The 21262-nt window shown below is 34.2% G+C and overlaps 2 protein-coding genes across 2 annotated transcripts in view; one reads left to right on the top strand and one right to left on the bottom strand.

The window, feature by feature from the left end:
* Positions 1-21262, top strand: part of CDC73 (cell division cycle 73) — a 129955-nt gene that overhangs the window by 55974 nt on the left and 52719 nt on the right. The gene's annotated exons all lie outside the window — the stretch shown is intronic.
* On the bottom strand, positions 917-8546 carry B3GALT2 (beta-1,3-galactosyltransferase 2). Its single transcript, XM_001167219.7, has 2 exons — positions 7906-8546; positions 917-3557 (listed from the first exon to the last, which is right to left on the bottom strand). The coding sequence occupies exon 2, from the start codon at positions 3435-3437 to the stop codon at positions 2169-2171; it is 1269 nt and encodes a 422-aa protein (XP_001167219.2). The 5' UTR covers positions 3438-3557; positions 7906-8546; the 3' UTR covers positions 917-2168.

The following is a 21262-nucleotide window of genomic DNA, read 5'->3' as shown; positions in this document are numbered from 1 at the left end:
ACTTGAATATTGTTGCGGAAAAGTCAAAAGTAAATTAATAGAATATTTATTTTAAAGTAAGGATTTTCAACAGTACAAAGACACTTTACTGTTTGATCCAGTCCCCTTTGAGAACTCACAGTGTCTGATATCAGATTACTGTCGTTTTTCAAGATAATGTTAGGAATATAGAAATTTATATAGATTTTATAAATTTTATACATTTTAAATTGAAACTTGAGATAGGAAGAATTTAGGTGTCTGTTATCTGTTTTTCATGAGTCATTTTTTAAAAAACTTTTTCCAGATGGAAATTACTATCTTTCAAAGATCCTGCACTATAGTCATAATTTGGACAAATAGAACTTGAGTTCTCTTTCTATGTACACACCTGTGTATGCACACACACACACTGTGTTTAAAACTTTTGAAGCATAAATCAGCATTATTCTACACTGAGGGAAGGATTCCTTTTGTCTTCTGTCAAACATACTGATCTGATTTGGTATTATCCCCTTATGTGTGACTTTTATTAAGTAATTCTGGTATTTCTGTAGTCATATAGAATAAATTAAGTGAAAAACAGACTTGATCCAAGAGCTGGGGTGTGTTACGTAGATCAGCTTTCAGAATCACTTGATTTAGAGTAGAACACTTAGGCTACTGATTTGAAATGGAGATAAGCACTTAAACAGTTTTAGTGTTTTCAAGTTTCACAAATGTTACAATTCTCTTCTGGTGATTTATCCCTTAATAATAGAATAAGAGGTAAAAATGATTGTTATTAGAATTAAGAAACATTCTGACTAAATTAAGATTGACAAATTTACATACTTGTATGGAATAAAAACACTATTTTAGTAGGTTGGTATTTCTTGATTTTAAAATTCATGATGGAGTCAAACAAAATTATTGTGAAAATACTTATAACACTCAGTAAAGTTTTTTGTTTTCCTTTATTTTTAAAAACTTCATAAAAGTGCATTGTATACATTGTTCATCCTAGAATTGTGTTTGTCAAACGTTTGTAGTTTTCCCCATCCCTCCCAAAAAGGTTTTTAATTGGTGATTCAGAATATTTGTCATCTACCAAATTAAAAACTGCAGGTTTGCAAACTTGGCACTCCAAGAAAGAAATAGGTGCCATAAAATGATTAAGTGTTGGCATGTGTACACCTGCTGTCAGGAAATAAACTTCCCGTATGTTGCATTTTGGCAGACATGCATCTTAAAAATGTGTTGAATGAAACTGCACCTGCACTCTTTATCTTTTTCAACAGTACATCCTATTTGTGCCTTTAAGTGATTACTTTTGCTTCGATTATCTTTACAGATATATTCGAAGTTAGATATACATGAAATTAAATGGTGGTGCTGTTTAAGAGTGCAGTAATTGGTCTAATCCAATAACTCATTGAAATAGGAGTTTGATTCTTAACACCAATGAGGAAACAAAACTTGTCTATTTTGAAACATTTAATAACTATAAAAACTTGAGCCTGAGACACATTAGTTTTTCACATTTTACCACGTCATGTCAAAATAATTTTCCCCATATATTAATAAAAGAAAGTATTAATAAAAGAAATTTAAAATAATATCTCAGTTATTTTTAAAAAGTAAATACTTTCATGAGAACTGCATTGATGAAACATCTGAACTTTATAATGTGTTTGTGGAATAACTCAACTAAATCTTATTGCATTTAGAACCCTAAAATAGTTAGGTCAAAAAATTTATCCTTTGCACAATTAAAAAGTTTCCTTAAAATTGATAGTGATGTTTTATTTACATTAAATTATATATGAAAATGAAAAGCTTAATCTAAAATGAAGGATCTTTTGACTGTCATTTCTTGAATTAAAATTTACGTGGAAAACGTATGCAGATACATTTTATTGGCCCCTAACAGAAGACTTGAACCATTGATTTATGCATGCTTGTTATTGCATGTTAATACACAGAATCTCCTTATACAGTTTTTTAAATAGATTGTTTTGGGAAACCTTTTTTGTTATATAATGTTATAGTTTTAAGAATTAACTTCTTCAGAAATTAAAAAAATACTTCTTGAATTTCTTTATGTGATGAGTTTTAACTAAAACTTGTCCTACGGATGTAATCAGTTCTAACTATACATGCTTTTAGCAATATTTACAAATTGCACATTTGAAAAAAAATTGTCTTTTCTAATGTAGTTTACGGTGGCGATACCTGCCTGCCTTTTCTTTTGCTGCGTTGGCACAGGCATTGTGCTTATTTTGTTGTAAATGGTTCCAGTATTTTATCAGTTCACTAGGCTGGAACTGATGAGAGGTAATTAGGTGGCTGTATTTACAGCTCGAATAAGAGACTCGCCAGTGATTGAACACAAACTCATTGGGAGGGGGTACAGGATCAATTCTCAACTTGGCAAGACAGATCCCTACATATACATCTTCCAAGTGCAAACGGCGGATACCTAAAGAAACTTTAAAAATCTTTTCTGCCAGATCTCCAGAAAAAACATAACCAGTTCCAGAACAGAAGACAGGATAACGCTCACTTGGGTAGAGGTCTGGTGGCATGTACCACTTGCTATCTTTGTTTCGATTGGGTGCATATCCTCGCATTAGGTAACCAGTGAAATAGTTATGTCTGGGAGGCAGATCTGGCTTCAGTAACTTATTGATTAAATATTCAGTGTTGACAAACATGTCACTGTCAGTTTTCATAACATATGGAATATGTGGACAGTATGTTGCAACCCAGTTCATGCCCATTAGTGTTTTAATGGTCAAATTATAGTACGTATCTAAGTATTCCTGTTGAATTATATCATGATATTGTCTGCTTTCTTCCAGTATTGCACGTTGAAGGTAGCCATTTAGCTTAATACTTAAGCCCAACAAAAATATTCTTGTGATTTGAATACCAGGTGCTAGACTTTCATTGCCCCAAGTTTGCCGAATAGCTCTTCTAGCTTCTATTTGTCCAGGCTCTGCAGCTATTAGTAGTATTAAAAAAGGACTTTTCTCTTGGCATTTTTCAGGCTCATTAATAATATATTTGAAATGGTAAGAATTTGGATGTCCAGTACCTTTTTCATTGTAAATACTTCCATTGGCACTAAGTGTATTCTCCAGGCCTGTAACTCCTTGTGGTGACAGGTCTGTGTTATTAGAGTTAGTTGTTGTTTGAGGCCTCAGGGTTTGAGGGACTGTTTCTTTCCAAATGTTCCGAAGGGAGCTGTGGTTTGTCTCACTTTTTGTTGACCGAAATCCTCGGAAAGTATATGTCACAGGGTTTTCTTTGAATCCAGCTCTGCCTGGCAGCCAGTCATGATGATTGAAAAACAAAAACATAGCAAAAAGAAACACTAGAGAAAGTACTCCAATAAGATGAGTGCGGAACAGAGACCTTTTGGCATTCCAGGTCATTTTTGCAAAGCAGCAGTGTCTTCTCCTCCACTGAAGCATGTTGTAAATATCCGGTAGTGGTATATGAGAGATTGGTGACCAAAAATGTTTTCTTCTCCTTAATACTATTCTTTGGCAATCATTTTCTAATTCAGTCACATTGTCTCTCTTGTAGTCATTCTATAAAAATGAAGCACAAAAGTTTACAGAACTGCCTGAAAGGGACTTTGGGTACTAATATGATCAGGGCAAATAGGAATGTCTTAAGCTGTGAAAATATAACCCAGGAACGAAGCTTGTAATTTATTTCCCCTTGGCAACATAACATCACTGAGAACAAGATTAATTTATTTAAAAATATACCTTTGTAGCACAGTGAGCATTTTAAAGAGATGAGGTGATGGATTCATTTCATTGTCTTGGTACACTGGTCATTTGTACTTTTGACCCAAGTTAAAGATTTAAAAGTTGAATGTATTCGAGAAAAATGTTACTAGATTTCTGAGAAAGGTTGTGTAAAAACGCCTTAAGAGCAGATGGAAAATTTATTGGCATTAATTAAAATTGATTTGACATACTATTGGTGGTATGGTGCACAGTCAGAGGCCTTTTTTGTAAAATGGTCATGTATCAGTTGTGGGACAGACGGTGCAAGGTTGATTATGGCAGAGTTCTGTTAGTCACAGTACACTGCTTGGCATGTTTCCATTGGCCCCTACTGTGTTGAGAAAGTCAATGAGAAGATGCACCTGTCAAAATTAATTTTCAGGGTCTAGTAACTTCAGTGTAGGATTTTTAGACAGTAATAAATGATTAACACTTTCAAAAATTTTAACTTTTCTTTGTAAATATGAAGTATTCATGATATAATTGTTCTTAGACTTAAGATTAATTTTAAAATACAGCATGTAAGTATCTTTGATTATCTGTGGCTTTGGCAGAACACTGTTACATATCTTGGTTGAGTCTCCATGTTAGAATTAAAAGAACTACTTTGAAACCAACTGTTTAAAATTCTGAATTTCACACAATATATTTTTAAATATCCTTGAGTTGTGCTTTATTCTAAATTTACATGCAGAGAATTTGTTAAACTTTTAGAACTTGTCATTAGCACAGTTAGAGCCCTATATTTTAAAAAGGTTATGAGATGGCAATATGTGAGGTTCATGATGGCATATATTAAGAACTGGTTATGTTATCTTGCAACAAGGTTTTCAGTGCATAGCACAGATTTGTTCACATTTGTTCTTAGTGTTTTTGTTGTTGTTTTTAGTTTTTGGGGACCAATATGTCGAGGGAGTAGAGGTGGGCAAAGAGCTATAGTTTGAATTCCATTAAAACAGGAGAAAACTTTTTGGCAAGAAGGAGTGATGAATATGTAATTTTAATTTTTCCAACTTTTTATTATGAAAATTACTTCTTTAAGCAAAAGAAATCAATTAAAAAGTTTTAATATAGGAGCATTTATTTGAAATTACACTGTATGCATAAATACATGTATGTATTTAGCCTGTGATATTGAGAGAGTCATGGTTAATATTAAATTTGTTTAACCTTGGCATGAATTTAATTACTTCTGGGAAATAGAATTTACATGGAAATCTTCATGTAATTGAATAGTTATAAAGTAAAATTCACGTACATAACGTTAAGTACTTTGAAAATATTGATTGAAAATGTTAGACATAAATGAATGAAAGTACTATTATAGTAGCAGCCACTAGGAGGAGCAAGTAGGTGGGAATTTGAACAAATATCTAAGGTCCAACCATATAGGCACCAGTGTTTGAAATTTCTAGTTTCTGAGATTACAGAGTACTTTTAGAAGTTATAATATTTCTAAAATGTAAAAAAATTAAGCATTTTGAAAGATGTGAACAATTTTTTTAAGTTTGGAATTTTAAAAGCAAATCATCTAGTATGCTATTTGTTAGAATTTGTTTATATGAATTTAAACTCAGCATTACTGTAATGAAAACCAAGGCTATTCACTGTACCAACAAAACATAGTTCTGCTGTAAGCTAAGCTGAAAATAATAGAGCTGAGCATTCTGATTTAGAAACTCAGTGTTTTCCTTCTTGTACTTTTAAATAGCTGGCCATTCTTTTTAGACCAGGGAACTATTTTTTAAGCTTTTATTTCCAAATGACATATTTGGTAAATAATAATGACTCTCCGCTCCACTTCATAAGGATATCAGTAGATATAAGGGTTATGTGTGTAAATTCAAAAGAAACAAAAGTTGCTTTTAAAATTTATTTGATAATCTGTTCTAAGTGTTACAAAGATAAATTAAGTGTATCTGTTTTCTGCTGATATAATAACACTTGGAATCTGGTTGAAGTCCAATCATACAGATTTTTTTTAAAGTGTAAATTTGGTGGTGTAAGAAGGAGTAAACAATACGGTCAGATGTTTGAATGGATGTTTGAGTTAAAGGACTAAGTAAATAAATGATGGAAAATAATCATAATTTATGTTGCTTTTATAAGAACAATATACCTGAGATGTCTCTAAAGTATTTTAGTATTACAGAAAACAGCAAATTATTGCATATTGTAATGTAGCATAAATACATAGTTTTGGTCCTAATATGATTTTGTAACAGTATGTGATAGAGATGCATCTTAATTTAGACTTCATGGTATTTGTATGTTTTAGATGTTAAGCTGTTGAGATATTAAATCCATATATAACTATAAATCTCCCATTGATAAATGAAGTGCATGTGTCTAGCCTTTAAAAAATTCCTTATTAAAAGTTTCTCAGGTCTTATAAATTTTTTTGTTAAAAAGAATATAAAATTAAAATAACCATGCCTGCTTTTTATTAAATGATAAAATTATTCTCCAGTTTATTGCCTGTTGTATTTTAATTCTTAAAAAGAGAGAGCAAAACAAGAAAGTTCAGTAGTATGCAAAATAGTTCTGCACTTTTACATTTTTAGAAGAGAAATAGCTTTGGTTTATCTCTTCTTTTTTGATATCTTCACATTATTAATGTGTATTTATAGCTTGTGGATGAAGTTCATGGGGAGAATGTTACTGTAAAATGCTGTTCAGTACACACTCAGTTTTTATCATTTGGCTTTTAAAAGTGTTGATCTCTTTAGTCTATTGGTGATGGTTTAATAGAAAAACTTACACTTTTGTTTTGAGATGTATAGCTTATAAAACTGCTCAATTGGTGACTTCAATATTGAGAGATTAAGGTACCAAGAGCGACTTGAAATTTTTACAACCATATTTTTTAGTACTATTTATTATTAGTCTTTATTAGAATAAAAATTCATGGGTGAGAGGGATGTTGAGGTGTAATAGAGTCTGGTAAACTTGTTTAATCTTCATTTTGGAATGCAGTACTTACATATTTTTAAAAAATGTTTGCCTTTTGTGATTATTAGATAATTACTGAGTTGTGTTGTGAAATTGAGGAAAAATCAGGATCTTTGATAGATTTGTAAAATTTTAGAAATATCTTTAAGTTCTTGAGCCCTGAGTTGCTATTCTATGATTGTTGCTAAAATAGTTTATTTGGTTTATCTGTGCCCTGCACACACATATAGGGGCGGTAGTTCATTACTGCATATTAATATAGCCTGGAAGCATAGTAGCTACATTTATATTTAATTTTTTGACCTTGTATTGCCGTTTGTGGATATTTTTGTATCAAAGTATTTCCATATTATGTTTTTGAATTTCACTTCTAAAATGATAATCAGAGACAACGTTAAATTTGATCATTTGGAATCAGTCTTTTACATAAAATATAAGCTATTTAAAATAGTTAATTTTTAAAGCCACTATTGATGTCCCTTTGTTTAAAGTTCTATTCATGGGCACTATAATAACACGAGGCTCTATTGTGGGGTTATGCATAAACTCACACTACCTTATGTGATCTTATGTTAATGCTTTCCTTTTAGTATCTTCTTGTAGCTTGGTAATACTTAAAATTTGTTGATACTCTCTTTGGTTGTGTTCATTATCTTCATTTAGGGAGATGTTGGGGGAAGATTTTGTTACTAAAAGCTGTTACATATTAAGGTTTTGTTTTAAAAGGACTTTGAAAAAAAAACTCTTAAGGTTTTCCTTGCTACTATTTAATGACATTTCACTGCATTGTCTCTTTTGATAGCCATTTTTAAGAGAGCATTTAATTTACTAGATAAGGATTCAATATGACCTAATTTGATAGAATATTGCTGTGTTTTTTGTAAAGGGCTACAGATTTTTTTTTTAAGTTTAATTTCTTAAGGAATCCTTTAAACACATCTTCTTCTTATTTGCCTTTTCCCTCTGATGTCTATAACCCAGAATTACTCCAAGCTACATATTTAGCTGCATAAAGCAGTGACAGCTTGTCTTCTAAACAATGACAGATTTTAAAATCAGATATTAAGAAACCTTTTCGTAGTTTCAAGGGCAGTGAGCTGTATGAACTTGCTTATCAGGTATTAGTGCCTCCAGGGCTATAAAAAGGTAACACATTTAAATGACTATCATACACAAGATATTGACATACCTTCCTTGGTCAGGCCATTTATGTGAAGAGGATTATGCCCACTGAAAATACTTTTGGCACGCCATCACTTCAGCAAAAAAGATGCTATCGAACATGCGCACATCCCCCAACAGTCTGCCTCCTGCGATTGCTTTTCACAGTATCCAAAGTGTCCATCTGTCTGCTTGTCTTCGAGTTACCCTCCTTGTTCACATGGGTCCTAGTCTTCTGAAATTTTCCCTTTCTTTCATTTTCTCTCTTTCGTTAAACAAAAGAGCTGTAGTTGCCCGTTCTGCTTGTAGCACTGTTGACTCTTCCCGACAGTTGATGCATTGAAGCTTTTTACATCTGCTATTTTCCTGGCTGGACAATGCAGTGCTGTGTTCTCGTCTCAGTATCCATATTTCTACTAATAACACTGAGCTGCAATGTAAAGCAGCCAGAGCTAAAATGTAGTGCTTCAGTTGTATTGGAAAAGAATAGGATTTACCTCTCTTCTTTCGTTGTTGCCTGGCAGCTGCAGGAAGGATTTTGAGCAGTTTTAATGGGGTTTTAGTCTATAATATGAAATCCACGGTTCCTCAGCTGCTGCACAGGCAGGCAGCAGTTTAAATGTGGGCTTGACAGATGCTCTCTCTGACAGAGCAGAATTTAACGTCACTGCTTGGCTGAATCCCACGTGATTGTTTGCATTCATTTTGACTAAAAACCTAAGGTAGGGAGAAGCTTAGGGATTTTGCTTTTATGTGATAAATTATATATGTTGAATGCAAGTGTAGTGATGAGTGAATAATTTGAAAATGTGATGATTATGAAATGGTTATGATTTTATTTTTTCCAGCTTGCTTCCTTTTTTTAACTTTATTCTTAAGTACAGGCTTTCTAAGTGTTTTCTGTGTTAGATGTTGGTTTTCATGTTTCTTACATGCTTTTGTAGGGTGTAAGCAGTATAAGCTTTTGTGTGTAAGTTGGTGTAATTTAACCCCTTCAGTGCATTCTCTTCTTGAAGTTTTTTTTCTCTGCTTTCAAATTGCTCTTGATTTTTACTAATACGTAGTTAAGACCTATGGTTTCTATTGAAACCATGTATCTTTGTAATTTAGATCTTCTCCCCCCCCCCCCCCCCCCCCCCCGTTTTCTGGGATTTGTATAAATAAGCTGTCATGGATTACTTTACTAATGCATGATGTGATACAGCCCACTTCTTTTTTGCTCTTAGGTGGTTTTTGGTGTTCTTGATGGCAGAAAACTTTATTTTAAACCACTTTTTAATGTTGTCATTTATTTTTTATTTATTTTTCCTTCCCTTTAAAATTACATGTATCGTAGAATTCAGTAAAATGATGTAATAGATATAGCACACTTGTACAGGATCTGGGGGTAATGAGATTTTACTAATTATGTTTACTTATTCTGATGTTTCAGAAAGATTTAATAACTTGCCATGAAGCAGATTTTATTAACACTACATACTCACTGAGATTTTTCTAATATGGTTAGTTTCTGGGGCTGGCACCTTCTTTTCTTACTGCAGAGCAGTAGGGAAGGTTTTTAAAATTTTTTGTTGTAGTAAATAGCCTTTATTATCAGTTTTTCCTCTGTGACTCTAGGGACAGTAATTCAATCCTAGAAAGTTATAGTTTTGGAGCTTAAGCTAAAGGTTAACAGTTATATACATATTCTTCATCTCACTGCCTCCACCATTAATATATGCTATTTCAAATGAATATGAATTTGTTTTCTCTGATATTAAAAAAAATTTTGTCCACATATTTTTGAGCTTTGCTGATGAAATGTGCTTTGTAGTTTTAAGAACCCCACTGTATTAGAAATGTTAGAAGGATCGTTAAAGAAAAAAAAGAATTTTATAAATAGGAAACCTAAAGCCTAGACTGAGCTTTGACTTTTCCTAGTTAAGTTTGAAGGAGAGGACTAAAACCCAACTTCCTTGTAGTCTATATCCACCCATACTACAATTCTCATTCACTACCGTTTTGTTTTTAAAATTAGTTTACTAGTTAACAGAGTAATGCTTAAGAACTTACTTAAAATAACTTATTTTCCAGAAGTACAGATGTGTTTTTGTAGATCAGTATTTATTTATCAGTGATTCTTTACATAGGATTTGACTATGAAGCTAGCCACAATGACTATTTATGGAGTATTTACTGAAAATCAGATTGCGTGCTAAGCTTACTTGAGCTGTTATGCAAATGGCTCTTTTCTAATAGTTTTATTATTGTAATACCCACTTAAAAGATGCAGAACCAGTGCCTGGAGTTGTAAAATAGTCCAAATGTCAGATAAATACTGATAAGAATAGAGGCCAAGCTGGGAATTGAAGCAAGATTATCTAAATTCGTATCCTCTGTGTTTTTTTTTTCTTTTTAATCTCTGTTCTTAAACTTTTTATTACATGGCACTGCTAGAGAAATTGTGAGATTTTTTTTTTTTTTTCTGAACACTGGCACAGCATACCCAGGAATCATTAATAGAATAATAAATGAATGTTTATATTTTCACTTTTTCAACAGGTACATATTGATTAACTACTGTGTACCAACATGTGCATTTAGGCATAGCTTATTAAGTATAGGGGATACAAAGTTGATTTAGAGACATTCCCTACCCCTTTTTCCAGGAAAGGACTAAATAATTATTATTCTTTTGCCAGTTCTTTTGATTGGATTTTTTTAATGTCTCCCTGGATTATTATAGATTTTGATTATTAAGAGAGTTATATGGGTAACCTATTCATTAGTGGGTCCCTCCAGTATCGGGTTGAGTCCCTGAATTTCCAGTGGGACCCCCCCACCCCGAACTACTTGTTATGGGACAAGTATTTAAACAGCAAGAAACTTCCAAATATTACTAACAAAAGGTGCCTGTGTACTTAACTGGAATTTACTTCATACTTTAAAAGTACAGCTGCAACCTCTTTCTTTCTGTCTGTCTTTTTTTTTTTTTTTTTTTTGGAGACAGAGTTCTGCTCTATTGCCCAGGCTGGGGTACAGTGGCACGATCTTGTCTCACTGCAACCTCTGCTTCCCAGGTTCAAGAGATTCTCGTGCTTCAGCCTGCCGAGTACCTGGGATTACAGGCGTGTGCCACCACACCCGGCTAATTGTTGTATTTTTACTAGAAGTGAGGTTTTACTATGTTGCCCAGGCCAGTCTCAAACTCCTGACCTCAGGTGATCCACCTGCCTTGGCCTCCCAAAGTGCTAGGATTACAGACGTGAGCCACAGTGCCCGGCCAACCTGTTTGTTAAATTTAAGTTAAGCTAGTTAAGAACTTTACGTAAAGTTCAGGAAAACAGGGCAGATGTGAGATAAAAGTTCCTTTAGTAACTTTTTGTAGCAACCTACATGTTTCCAGTCAAGAGAAACTGTAAAAATCTTATGACAGGAGAGCTTGTAGAAGTTCTTCCTTTAGTCTAGTTTCTTTTAACATCTGAATTCTATGGTTAAACTAACTCAGTAAATGTGACAGGTTTCTTTTTCAGATTCAGCAAACTGGCAGCTATTTTGTTAAGTTTTATAGTTATAAATGGCTTGTAATTGTCACTTGCATAAGTCTATTTTTAATCCTACAACACATCCGTGATGGCAAAATAGGTGGCCGTTACTATGTGCATCATGGCCAGAGCTGTCCAGGCTGGTTTTAGCATTTTCCTGGGCATGTCTAGTATAGACTTCAAGGAGTCAGAATTTAAAGACAGGAATTGTAATGCCTCCTAATTGTCAGTTTTTACTGGGTATAGAAATAATTATTTTTGTATTCATGTAGTTAATGGTTTTGAATGATTATTACATGTTGAATCAGATGTAAATCTGCTGTTCAAGTGGCTACTAAATAGTAACTCATGGAGTTACATCATCTATTTATCTATGTATGTACATTCAACAATATGTCCTTGGTAAAAAGATTAAAAGAGAAAGGTAGGGGGAGAGCACTTCAACCAGGGTGGATGATTTTCATCTAATGGGAATGAGCAAAATCCTTGAGTAACATTAGAAGGGAGACATGAATCTGGTCTTCTTATATTGGTCTCCTTTCCTGTTTGTGCTTTATTATGAGTGGTTGGTCCCTGAATTCAAGGAATTAATTTCAGCTAGGACTTACCAGAAATACCAGCTATTTTTTCCCATGTTGGACAAAAATCTTAATGTTTTAGATCAGGTATAATTTCCACCATACCACTCTGAAAACTGTCACTTGACACAATTATTTAGAGACCAATTTTAGTTTTATTGAGATGACTAGACAATTTTGCATAATGTTTGCTTGGAGTTTATTTCTCTTGACTGTTTAATCAGATGCAGTCTTTTTCATTACATAAAGGATTTGGACAAATGGCTTGTTTTTGGTTATTTAATATTAGTATAGGTAGTTTCCCCTTTTTGAAGAGAAGTCAAATGTTTATTAAAAGCTTGTAATTTTCCTCTAAAGTCAGTGGATGATTTATGAATCAGCTTTACTTTCCTTGAACTCACAAAGCAAGAATTAGCCTGATTGCAAATAAGCAATCTCAGAATGACCACAAGTGTCAGTGTTTGCCTGCCTTATTTTTCTCCTTCAGTTTTCTTGTGCAGCAGATAGGCATGTTGTTTAAGAATTTCTTTTGACTTGAAAACAAAGCTAAATTTAAGTGTCTCTTTCAGAACTAATTATAGACACCTTTATCTGTTTTAATTCATGCAAACTATTAACAATGAGCATTTACAATCAGCAGTGATTTGGCAAATACTTTATTATGCTTGTGTATTCCTTGGTTTTTCTGAGGCACAGCTGTTTCAGTCAGGAATAATACTCTTAGAGCTGTGGTTCTCAAGGGGGCAGTGGTAGGGGTAGTACTGATTTCTACGAGGTGTTCTAGAAGTTTGTGAGGATGTTTCTAGTTAACAGAATGATTTTTAAGGGCATTTTAGGGCCAGGGTAGGTAGTAGTCCAGTAGTGTGTGGGACAGTCTTTGTAAACAGCAAAGACTAGCTCTGTGTTCTGCAGGACTTCTGAGTGTTTCATTGGCTATCTGTGTAGGTGAAACACTTTTTTATAATTAAGTAAATTTAAAACATTGTTGGAACATAAAGTATATTTTGTTCAGTTTTAACGTGCACTGAATTATCTAGAAATGTAACTACAGTGTACAATGAGGGAAGCTTGTACTTTGCTTTGTTCTAAACTTGGCCAGTGGTTCACCATATCAAAAAATGAAATTGTGTTGATGGCATTTGAGTCACCAATATACCCGTTTATGGGCATTTGTAATTGTTACATTCACTATGACTTTATGTATAGGTATTAGCATCTGGTTAGTGTATCTTCTGGTATAATCATGTCTGAGACTTACATACTGAAATGCATATTTTTATCATAAATCTCTCTTTTTTTTTGTTTTTTTGAGACAGTCTCGCTCTGTTGCCCAGGCTGGAGTGCAGTGGCATGATCTTGGCTCACTGCAACTTCCACCTCCCAGTTTCAAGTGATTCTCCTGCGTCAGCCACCCGAGTAGCTGGGATTACAGGCGTGTGCCACCACACCTGGCTAATTTTTGTATTTTTAGTAGAGTCGCGGTTTCGTCATGTTGCAGGCTGGTCTCAAACTCCTAACCTCAAGTGATCTGCCCACCTCGTCCTCCCAAAGTGTGGGGGATTATAGGCCTGAGCCACCACACCTGGCCTCTATCATTAATTTCTTTAAAAATTTTATTTGTATTAGTGTATTAATTTTTAAAATATATATGTAGATTGGTTGTATTACCTGTGCATTTCATTTCAGGTAGTTAAGAGGGGTCATTGTAAAGTATTTCTTATATAAATACTTGTTCCATGTGAACTAAATATAAAGGGCATGTGTTGAATTTGATAGAACTGTGACATCCACTGGGTCAGCACCTTTGAATAAATTATTTCAGGCAGCTTACTCTCCATTCTTTGCAAACCCAGCATATTCTTGATATTTAAAATTATTAACACAATTTATTTAAAGTATAACAAACAATTTGTAAATTCAAGTATATGTAAAATATCGAAATTTAAAATTCTACTAAAACTTTGCAAAGAAGCATAGTTACCCTAATATAAATTATTAGTATCAGAAAGTATTTATTTTAATGGCTGTAGTAGATACGAATAGAAAGCAAGTGTTGGGAGCCAAGCATGGTAGCTCATGCCTGTAATTCCAGCACTTTGGGAGGCCGAGATGGGCGAATCACCTGAGATTGTGAGTTCAAGACCAGCCTGGCTGACATGGCAAAACCCCATCTCTACTAAAAATACAAAAATCAGCCAGACGTGGTGGTACATGCCTGTAATCCCAGCTACCTGGGAGGCTGAGGCACGAGATTCACTTGGACCTGGGAGGCGGAAATTGCAGTGAGCCGAGATCGCGCCACTGCACTCCAGCCTGGGCGACAGAGTGAGACACTGTCTCATAAAAGACAAAACAAGAAAGCAAGTGTTGGAAGTAAGTAAATAGAATTTTTTTTTTTCCTAAAGGGCTTTTTTGAAGAAAGAAGGGAACATTGAACATACTTGATTCATGTAGCCATCTTCAGTATGATTGGTTATGGCCCGATTAGAAATAGGGACTTCAGTGTAAAGGAACTTTGCAAAGTGCCGGGGTCTGACCTACAGAACCAGGCTGCACGATGGATGAATAACGTACTCAGACACTGATATTCAGTGAAAGAGCAGGGGGCCACTCACAGAAGGAGTTGTGGCAGCCACGTGCCAACTAACTGGCCTTGCCGGCATTTATTCAGCACAGATTTAATGACAAAGGCATTGAGTCAACACATGTGTGGTTAGTTAATCTGGTCGCCCTCCGCTGGAGAGAGCAGTCCTATGAATGATCAAAAGCCAGTCTTAGGACCACATGTGTAAACAAGCTCTTTAGATAAACTCCCTTACATTCCTTTTTACCTACTCTGAGCTGTTAACTCAAGGTAAGAGAATTAGGCTGCTTTCAGCCATAACCCTATCCAGAGGCTTTTGCAAAACCTTCCGGCCTTCCAAGAAGGTTTGCTTTTTTCCTGTAATTTTATAATTTCTCCCACCACCCTGACCAAGCCCCTACAGCAAACCGTTACAGCAAAGCAGACAAGAGACATGTAAAGGTTATAGGATTACAGATCAAGAGATAATGTTTGACTTTTAGGGTTTGATTCTGTGCCCTGCCCCCAACTTCTTAGGCTGTATAAGGGGTTTGCTAACCTTTGGCAAATACATTAGGCATTTTTTATATGCAAGCTACAAGGGGTTGTGAGATGCATCAATAGGTTCCTTTCTTTGAAGAAACTGATAGCCTTGATGGATACATAGATCATTATAAAGATAGCAAGATAATTGGAAATAAGTGGTGTTTAAATTTTGTCTTTCATATATAAACTCTTAATTGAAATTCATATGGTGTCACTCATTTTCACTGTGTTTTGATACTTTTATGTTCCCAATTGAACTTGGTTTGTATTATGTTGTTATTCTTTTGATTTCTCATGCATTTCCTGTATTTTCACCCATTTTAAATAAGATGTGGTCTCATAGAAAATAGAATTGCTGAGTTTTAGTGAGCCAAAAAAAGAAAAATGTAGTATTTCTGTTTATATCCTCCATTTATCCTTATTTGCTAATGAACATATTGTATATTTCTTTTTCACTGATTTTCTCTCACCTTTGAGTTTTATATACCCTTTTCTAACTTTTCACGGAATTTATTACTGTCTCCAGAATTTATAATGTTCCAGAACATTTCAGCTAACTGTCTTACTTGTAGTGTGTGTGTGTGTGTTTGTGTGTGTGTGTGTGTTGTGGGGCAGTGATGGGTTTCAGGTAGTTAAGTATACATACAGATTTGTTTCAGTGTAGCTTCCTCAGTCAGTTTATTGAATCATACTAAATGTTTTCTTTTAAAGCTTGTAATGTTGTTACTTATCTTTCTACGTGTATGCCAGTAACTATAATTCTGTGATTCCCAAAACAGCTAAACTAATAACTGATTACAAAGATATACCCTGTGATAGAAGGAACTAGGCAGGAGAATATGTTTTAATTTACATGGAACAAAAGAAGAGCAAATTTATATGGTATACCATTCTTCTACCTTTGAAGAAACCCATTTTGGATTATGTCTTCAAACTTAAATCAGTTAATTGCACATTCAAGGTTGTACTACAGTGGCATTGTTTCTAGTGAAAAGGTATTATTTACATTAGAAAAATGAAATTTCAGAGCAGAATTGGACCTTTGAGGTCATCTAAAAATTTATTTTTCTCACTTTATAGGTGAAGTAACTAAGACCCTGAGAGGCAGTGATTTTCTCAAAGTTCCTCACTTTGTGGCAAGTCAAAGCTGGAACATAGCTCTTAAGACTTACAGATCAACTTTTTTCACGCTGATTAACACTTCCGGTTATTTGGTATATTCTTTTAGTTCATGGACCCATATGTTACACAAATGATTATGTGTACCATCTACCTTATCCATGTTTCTCTGCCACTATAAAAATAATTCTGCCAGTTTTAAATGAACATAGTGGTTTTATTAAACCTCAGAGAGACTTATGACAGAATCATTCATCTGTGCCCTAAGATATGAGATCATTATAGACTTTGATATTAATCCAAGCATTATAGACATGCTTGGATTTTTGCTAATTGCAGTTCTGTGATAAAACATTTCAACTACATTCACATGGATGTCATTTTTTAATCAGTAGATAAGTAAATGAAAAAAGTTTTTCTAATATGCAAGAGTACCCCTTTTAAAGATTTTGTGATTTGTATCACCTTTTCTCTCTTTTGATTCCAATTTGAATTGCTATATTAGTCTGGGTTCTCTAGAGAAATGGAGCCAATAGAATCTGTTTCTATATCTGTTTATAATTTGTGAAATAAATCTCTATATGTGTATGTACATAGACACACATATAGATTTAGTATATTAGTTATTAGTATTTATTTTACTGGTGGTTTAACACACAAAACATAAGCACACATGTGTATATATGGAGATTGTTACAATGAATTGACTCACACAGGTATGGAGTCTAAGAAGTCTCAGGATCTGTGTCAGCCAGCTGAGAGTGCATTCTCTTCTAACTCTGCCCATTTGTAATATTCAGACCATCATTGAATTTGATGAAGCCTACCCACATTAGGAATGGGAATCTGCTTTACTCAATCTTCCTATTCAAATATTAATCTCATCCAGAAACACCGTCACAAACCCACACAGAATTTTTTTTTTGTCCAGCCTATTTCGTTTAGCATAATGTTTTCAAGGTTCATTTGTGTTGTAGCATGTATTACAATTCCATTCCTTTTTAAGGCTAAATGACATCCCATTGTGTATATATATAATTTATCTGTTCATGTGTTGACGTTCATTAGAGTTATTCCTACTTTTTGCCTATTGTGAATAATGCTGCTATGAACTTGGGTGTAAAAATATCTATTTAAGTCCGTGATTTCAAATTTTTTTGGATATATATACTCAAACAGAATTGTTGGATCATATGTTAATTCTTTGTTTAATTTTTGGAGTACCATCATACACTTTTCACAATAGCTGTGCCATTTTATATTCCTGCCAGTCATATGTAAGAATTCCAATTTCTCCATCTTCTCATTTATACTTGTTATTTTCTTATTTTGTTACTGGATTTTGATAATAACCATTCAAATGTATTTGAAGTAATGTCTCATGGTATTTGATTTGCTGTTCCCTAACGATTAGTGATGTCTGGTGTATTTTCATGCACTTATTAGCCATCTGTATCTCTGGAGAAATACCTATTCAAATCCTTTGCCCATATTTAAATTGGCTGGTTTGTGTTTTGTTATTGTTGAGTTGCAGGAGTTCTTTATATAGTCTGGATATTAATTTCTTATATGTGTGACTTGCAAATATTTTTTCCCTTTCTGTAGGTTGCCTTTTCACTGTGTTGATATCCTTTGCACAAAAGTTTTAAATTTTGATGGAATCCAGTTTGTTTCTTTTTCCGTTGTCTGTACTTTTGGTTTCATATCCAAGACATCAGTGCTAAATTCAGTTTCATGAAGCTTTTCCTCTGTTTTCTTCTAAGAGTTTTATAGTTTTCACTCAAGTTTAGTCTTTTGATCCTTTTTGAGTTAAATTTGTATATAGTTTAAAGTAATGGTCCAACTTCGTCCTTTTGCGTGTGGCTATCCAGTTTCCCCAGCACCATTTGTTGAAAAGGCTGTCCTTTCCTTATTGAATGGTCTGGACACCCTTGTCAAAAATTAGTTGACCATATACGTGTGAGGTTATTTCTGGGTATTCTAGTCCATTAATCTGTATGTCTGTCTTTATGCCTCTTCTGTTTATTGTTGCTTTGCAGTAAGTTTTGAAATCTGGAAGTTTGAGTCCTCCAACTTTGATCTTTTTCACGATGAGTTTGGCTAAGTATTTGAGGTCCCGTGAGATTCCATGTGACTTTTAGGATGAGTTTTTCTATTTCTGCAAAAATGTTGAGTTTTGATAGGGATTGTGTTGTGCTTCTGATAGTATAGAAATCTTAATATTTTTCTAGTCCCTGAATACAAATGTCTTTCCATTTGTTTGTGTCTTTAATTCTTTTAGCAATATTTTATAGTTTCAGTGTACAAGTCTTTTGTTTCCTTGGTTAAGTTTATTCCTAAGTATTTCATCCTTTTTAATGCTATTGTAAGTGGAATTGTTTTCTTAATTTACTTTTTGGACCGTCTATTGTTAGTGTATAGAAACACAACTAATTTTTGTGTGTTGATTTTGTATTCTGCAACTTTGCAGAACTTGTCTATTATTAATATAACTTTTTTGGTGTCATTTCTAGGTTATTTAACATACAAATCTTGTCATCTGCAAACATATTTTACCTCTTCCTTTCCAATTTGAATGCCTTCTGTTTTTCTTGCCTAATTTCTCTGGCTGGAACTTTCAGTATCATGTTGAATAGAAGTGATGAAAGTGGGCATCCTTGTCTTGTTCCTGATCTTAGGGACAAAGCTTTGTCTTTTACCATTGAGTAAGATGTTAGCTGTGGGTTTTTCATATGTATCTTTATTATGTGGAGGACATTGCCTTCCATTCCTAGTTGAATTTTTAAATGTTTTAATGAAAGAGTATTAATTTTTGTCTTTTTTTTCTACCTCATTTGAGATGACCATGAGGGTTTTTCACCTTTATCTGTTAATGTGGTGTATTATTAAATATTAATACATTGATTTTTCATATGTTGAACCACCTTTGCATTCCAAGAATGAATCCCATTAGGTCATGGTATATAATACTTTTAATTTGCTGCTGAATTCAGTTTGCTAGGTCGTGACTTATCCTTACATAAAGAGTGTTAAAATTGTTTAACAGTTATTAGTCCGACTTTATTTTGGGCAGTGAGCTGAAAATACACAGACAGAAACACATATGCATATTGCAAGTAACTAAATACATATGTAATTGTATTAATAATTTTTTCATTTCACGTATTTATTATCGAGCTCCTTCATTAGATTGCAAGCACCATGAGGGTAGGGACCTCGTGCTCTTGTTTATATTTCTGCATTTCTGTTTTCTTATTTGGCACTTACTATGCTTTCAGTAAGTGTATGTAGAGGCCAGGTGCGGTGGCTCGTGCCTGTAATCCCAGCACTTTGGGAGGCTGAGGTGGGTGGATCACTTGAGGTCAGGAGTTCAAGACCAGCCCGGCCAACATGGTGAAACCCCGTCTCTACTAAAAATAGAAAAATTAGCCAGGTTTGATGGTGCACGCCTGCACTCCCAGCTACTCAGGAGGCTGAGGCACAAGAATCGCTTGAACTGGGAGGTGGAGGTTGCAGTGAGCTGAGATTGTGCCACTGCACTCCAGCCTGGGCAACAAAGTGAGATACCATCTCACCAAAAAAAAAAAAAAAAAAAAAAAAAAAAAAAGTGTATGTGCAAAGAATGAATGTTGTTTAATTCTCTTAATAATCCTGTGTGACAGTTATTTTTGCCATATTCATTTAATAGATAAAGCAGTTTTTACTCAATGTAATAGTCATGAATCAGTAATCCTAAGGCAAATATATTTGTTTTAATTAGTCAGTGTATAGTGATTAAACACCTGCCATGCACCTGGCTGTATCAAGATTGGAGGAGTAATAGTTTCTGATGGGAAGTAAAGTACCTTGCAGTCTGATTGGGGGAAGCAGACAAATAATTAGGGAATTATATAGTATAATGAGGTGTTATGGTCTGAATGCCTCCCAAAATTTGTGTGTTGAAAATTAATCCCCACTGTGGTGATATTAAGAAGTAGGACCATTTGGAAAGTGATTAAGTCATGAGGGCATGGTCTTTACAAATGAATTAATGCCCTGTAAAAGGGCTGGAGGGAATTAGCTTAAATCCTTTTTTGCCCTTCCACCTTCCACCATGTGAAGACACTGTCTGTCCCCTCCAGAGGATGCAACAATAAGACATCATTTTGGAAGCAGAGAGACACAAAACCTGCAGGTGCCTTAATCTTGGATTTTCCAGCCTTCAGAATTTTGAGAAATATGTTTCTGTTATTTACAAATTGCCCAGTGTGTGGTATTTTGGTATAGTAGCACAAATGTCCTAAGACATGATAAAGGTATCCAGAAAATGCCAAAAGGTCAAAACAAGGGAACATTGGAATTATGGGAAGAGAGAGAATGAGGAAAGAGAGAAAAAAGTTTGTGAAGGGAAGTCTTCAAATCAGAGGTTACAAGGTATTAGTAGTTAGGAAGCATAGGCTTTGGATTCAAAAAGGCCCAGATCTGTTCTGCTTACTAGGCATGTGACCTGGGCAAGTAACTGGTTTTTGCTTGTTTGTTTGTTGTAGTTTAATTTTCTCATCGTACAATAGATACAACATCTACCTTAATCAGTTTGTTTAGAGGTTGGGTGATGAGAGAGAACATGTCTCAGCCGTTTAAGTGGTTACTTCTCTGGAGAGAGTTTCTGGGCTTAGGGAAAGAAAGATAAATTTATTTTTAAATTTTATAGCCCTTTATCTGTATATTTAAAGGGAGGGAAGTACTATGCTTTATAAGTATGTTAATTGTTTTCTATGTTAGCAACATATCGTATACATATAACTCAAGGTTATAAGAAGTCTTAAAAAAATTGTGCTTATTATTTATGTTGTAATGTTTTGCTTCTAAAATCCTTTATATTTTTTAGCCTCATTGTAATTTGTCCCCAGAATTGCTGTTTCCTTTTTCTACAACAGGTTTCTCAAAACACTCTTATAAAAGACTAGCTGGACATGGTGGCTCTCTCCTGCAATCACAGCGCTTTAGGAGGCCAAGGCAGGAGGTTTGCTTGAAGTTTGAGACCAACTTGTGCAACAAAATGAGGCCTGATCCCTT

The sequence above is a fragment of the Pan troglodytes genome, chromosome 1 (assembly GCF_028858775.2).
Source record: "Pan troglodytes isolate AG18354 chromosome 1, NHGRI_mPanTro3-v2.0_pri, whole genome shotgun sequence".
Lineage (NCBI taxonomy): Eukaryota > Metazoa > Chordata > Mammalia > Primates > Hominidae > Pan > Pan troglodytes.
This window is presented reverse-complemented; position numbering and strand designations above follow the sequence as displayed.

Coding starts and splice junctions, on each gene's coding strand:
- B3GALT2 (XM_001167219.7), bottom strand. CDS start 3,437: ATGCTTCAGTGGAGGAGAAGACACTGCTGCTTTGCAAAAATGACCTGG.